Source organism: Euphorbia lathyris, chromosome 2, assembly GCF_963576675.1.
Source record: "Euphorbia lathyris chromosome 2, ddEupLath1.1, whole genome shotgun sequence".
In the NCBI taxonomy this organism is placed as follows: domain Eukaryota; kingdom Viridiplantae; phylum Streptophyta; class Magnoliopsida; order Malpighiales; family Euphorbiaceae; genus Euphorbia; species Euphorbia lathyris.
The window spans coordinates 133,598,970-133,603,172 of record NC_088911.1 but is presented as its reverse complement, the minus strand read 5'-3'; the positions used below and the strand labels follow the sequence as shown (position 1 = coordinate 133,603,172).

Here is a 4,203-nt window from a genome sequence, read left to right as displayed (position 1 = left end):
TAAACCGAATAAATTTTAAAAAGAAAGATATGCTTATTTCAAATTCATGGATTTATCAAAGATTTTAGAAAACAAGAGATTTTTTTAGGAGAACTAGAATTTGGCTGAAAAGACATTCGACAAAGTGTAGTGAATATTTTTAAATTGCACGAATTTGACTAAACACTATTTGTCAAGCAATTGTAAATGTATATTCTTTTAATTTATTTGTTATTTGTAAATTTAAATTATTTTAAAACAAAAACTAATATAATTACATGTAAATGATATAAAATCTTATAAAATATCCCAACTGAAAAAAATTATATAACGACAATAAATATGTAAGGATCCATTCAAATTTCATTCCTTTAACTTTAATAAATGCCATTAAAACAAAATTTATAGCACATGTTGTAATTAACACAATATTTAAACTTCCAAACTACTATGTAAACCAAACAAATGTTAAAATGAACAAAAAGTTTTAGTACTTACACTGGTTTACAACATATTTAATTTTTCGTTGTGATTAACACAACATGGGCTATCTCGAAGCACATAATGTCCATAGGGTTCCACCCTATGGAGCTTGCCTCCATTCTCGAAGATCGAGTGTGCGACTTTCCTAGTCTCTATAGTGGATTAGAGTTGACCGTTTAAGCCATTACCAACTACTAACCCATAGGGTGATGGAGATCCAACTCTAGGGTTTCTCTGTCCCTTATATAGTTCCGTATACCAACTCGCCCTCCAACATCAACGTACATTGATATGTTCCATCACCAATCTATGTCGAAGTCTCCTTGTAGCTTTGCCAATGCTTGGAGTTGAGTTTGTGTATGGCCGGACTCCCCCTTACATGTGGACATATAATAAAATCTTGCATGTATATAGAGATCTCATATGTATTATATAGTTCGATCCAATACAATAAAAATTTGTTTAATATTTACATAGATATTAAACTAAAAATATACATTCTCTGTTAATTTTCCATATATCAATTAGAATATATGAAAATTAAATTACAAAAATTTAAAGAGTTACAAGTACAAAATGAACTGAAATCTAAAATGATGATTCAACAAGGGGGTGGAGTTTGGGGACCGTCATATGTAATTTTGGCATTGGTACAATTAGAAACAAATGGTTTTTTCTTGGCTCCAATGTACTCTAAATTGATGCTTGACAATCTTATCCCTTGGCATGGAACTGCTTTGCTACATTGTATATCAACTGCATTATCTGTTGGTGTTGTTCCTTTTATGTTTATGAATTGTGCATTGCTAATTTGTACCTTTGATGGCTGCATCAATCACAATGGGAAAAAACGAAAAAAAAAGGTTAGCATAGTTTCTGAACATGAAAAACCGGGATACGGGTTGGTTTGATTGCTCGTGCAGTTAGTTCGATGTTGTCGTTATTGTACACAATGATCTAAAATTGTAGTTCTTTTTATCCTATGGTAGAAACCCTCTCTTAATTTTACCTTTTTTGTAAGTAAATCCTATTGGAGATTATCGACGGAATTTCTTGGAAAAGGATAAAATTAATCTAGGGTTTTCTACGATAACATTAGTCTTTTTGAATAACTTTATGGAGCTAATTTGACCCTTATCCTTCAAAAGTAAACAAAAAGTCACTAGATAAAATATTTCTTTAGCGACAGATTATTTGGATACTAAAGACGAAACAATCTGTCGCTAAAGGGGTGTTTTCTTGTTGAGTGGATATTAAAAAGGAAGAAGACTAACTTCTTTTGATTTTTTCCCATAGGATTGATCGATGAGGATGGGGTTTGAAACATTAGTCATTGTAATGTCTTTGAAAGTTATATTTTGAGCAACACTTGGAAGTGATCCCGCGTATGTTTTAATTCTAGCTCCATTGTCTGTTGAATTCATTGTGCAGTTTTCGATCAGAACGTTTTTCAACAACTTCTCATCATCATATTTCCCAAGGCTTCCAATACTGTTTTGCATAAGGGAAAAATGTTAGTTAAATTACGGTTGTCATCCCCAAGGGCAAATGTAGGGGCAGAGAATTTTACAATACACCTGATGCGGTTGCTCTCAATCAATAGGAGACTATTTGTCATATGCCAGACGCATTTCATCAGGAGTATTGTAAAATTTCTCGTTAAGGAAATTTCGCCGAGGCAACAATATATCTGGAATTCCATCAAAGGAGGGAGGCCTGTTTCAGCCTCCAATCTCCTTCAACAGCTTCTGGAATTTTTTTTCCTGCCTTCGCCCCAAATATCGCCAATTGAATCATGAAGTTGAGGTTCTTATACCTGAGTCCATGACCAGGACCGCAATATACTCCTCTAACTACCACATCGGAACTTCCATGGATGACACCAACACAATCGTCTCCAGTGGCGACATGGCTGTCGAAAACTCTGACATTAGTGGACTGACTGATATGGACTCCGTCGGTATTGGGGCTGTCCTCGGGAGCAGATAAATGTATATTTGTGGCAGTAACATCGTCACAATGAACAATGCTGAAGTGAAATCCCATAGGATTAATAGAAGTGAGCCCACTAATAGTTATTTTTTCACAACCTATGAATTTAAGACTCTGCAACAACATCAAACAGATTAATATATATTTATAAAGCAACTTACTCTCATTAATATATACACATATATACAGAGGTAGACGGAGTGACAAAGTCAGAAACAAATATAAGGAAGGTCAATAAAAAATAAATTACCGACGAACATTGTACATTTACTGATAGAAATTCCATCAGTATTTAAAATTGTTTATATCACCCTTGGAGTGGGAGGGTCGATGGACCCTCGGTGACCTGTTGACTTTGCCCCTGGGCAGAAACAGGAAGAACATGGCGTCATCATAGATCTCTATATTTTGTCCGGTCTAAGCTAAATCACGGGTGTTTTGGCTTGGATAGGGGGAAAAAAGTTCACAAATTGGTTTGTTTATTTATTTTTATTTTTTTTACCGTACCATTGGCCAAAACTATGTCGTGTTAGCTTGGGCTGGGCAAAATAAATAAGCCCAACCTGTGTTTTTTGCACCCAACTTTGGAGTGCTGGCTCCGCCACTACATATATATATATATTTATTTATTTAATTTAACGTGGCAATTGCTTACTATTGGGAACATTGAGGCTCCTTGTTCTTTAAATTTCCAAACATTAGGGCCTTGACCATCAATGATACCATTTCCAGAAACATTGAGACCAATAATTTTCTCAAATGAAAGCCAGAAATCTTCAGAATAACTACTGATATCTGATCCTGCCAGGATGGTTCCTTGAATTTCAACATCGATCGGAGCTTTGCACGGTCCTTGAAATACCGCTGCAGTGGCATGAAACTCACCCTTGGGAAATAGTAGCGTTGATTTTTCAGGATTATCACATGCTGCCCTCCATGCCTTAATAAAATTCTGCAAACACCATCAGAAAAAAATTAAAATCTCTAAAAATTGATTTAGCTACAAACACCGGTCGCTAATTCCTATTTTCTTATAGCACTTTGGTGGAGATGCATCCGGTCAATGAGAAACGGGCGTGACCGTTTCTGATTGACTTTTCAAGATGATCACATGCTGCCCTCCATGCCTTAATAAAATTCTACAAACACCATCGGAAAAAATTAAAATCTCTAAAAGTTGTTTTAGGGACAAACATTGATCGAGCGATAAATATTGATTTAGCGACAAAAATGAGTCGCTAATTCCTATTTTCTTATAGCACTCCGATGGAAATGCATTCAATCAATGAGAAGCCTCAGTCTTTAAGTGTATATATATGCACCAGCAGTACTATAAACTTTCACAATACATACCACTGCATTATCCGTGTTTGCGCCGGTTTTAACCCCAAAATCTAAAACATTAAATACTTTTCCACGACTGCCCGGACTAACTGGTATAGATCCGGATGTTGCTGGTAGGGCGGCGGCTTCCCCTCCAGGGGCGGGATTCTCTTTGCCATCGTCCTTTTTCTCCTCCTCATTTTCTTCCTCGGGCGCAGATTTTTCCTCGCCCTTTTCTTTTATTTTGTGATCTTTTTCCTTTTTCTTTTTTGAATCTTTATCACAAGAAACAACTACAGCTAAGAATAGGAGAAGTATGGCAAATGCCACAAGTTTATTTGAGATAGCCATTTTACTTCTTCAATCCCAAACTTTTTATTATTCTCTACAAAAGAAAAAAGTAAAAAAAAAGAAAAAGAAAATGAA

General features: G+C 35.4%; 1 protein-coding gene across 1 annotated transcript; it reads right to left on the bottom strand.

Moving 5' to 3' along the window:
- Positions 1-1,030: 1,030 nt before the first annotated feature.
- Positions 1,031-4,203, bottom strand: LOC136216910 (exopolygalacturonase-like). The gene is made up of 5 exons (XM_066003456.1): positions 3,808-4,203; positions 3,110-3,406; positions 2,279-2,568; positions 1,737-1,953; positions 1,031-1,288 (listed from the first exon to the last, which is right to left on the bottom strand). Exons 1-5 carry the CDS (start codon positions 4,126-4,128, stop codon positions 1,064-1,066), a joined length of 1,350 nt encoding a protein of 449 aa, XP_065859528.1. The 5' UTR covers positions 4,129-4,203; the 3' UTR covers positions 1,031-1,063.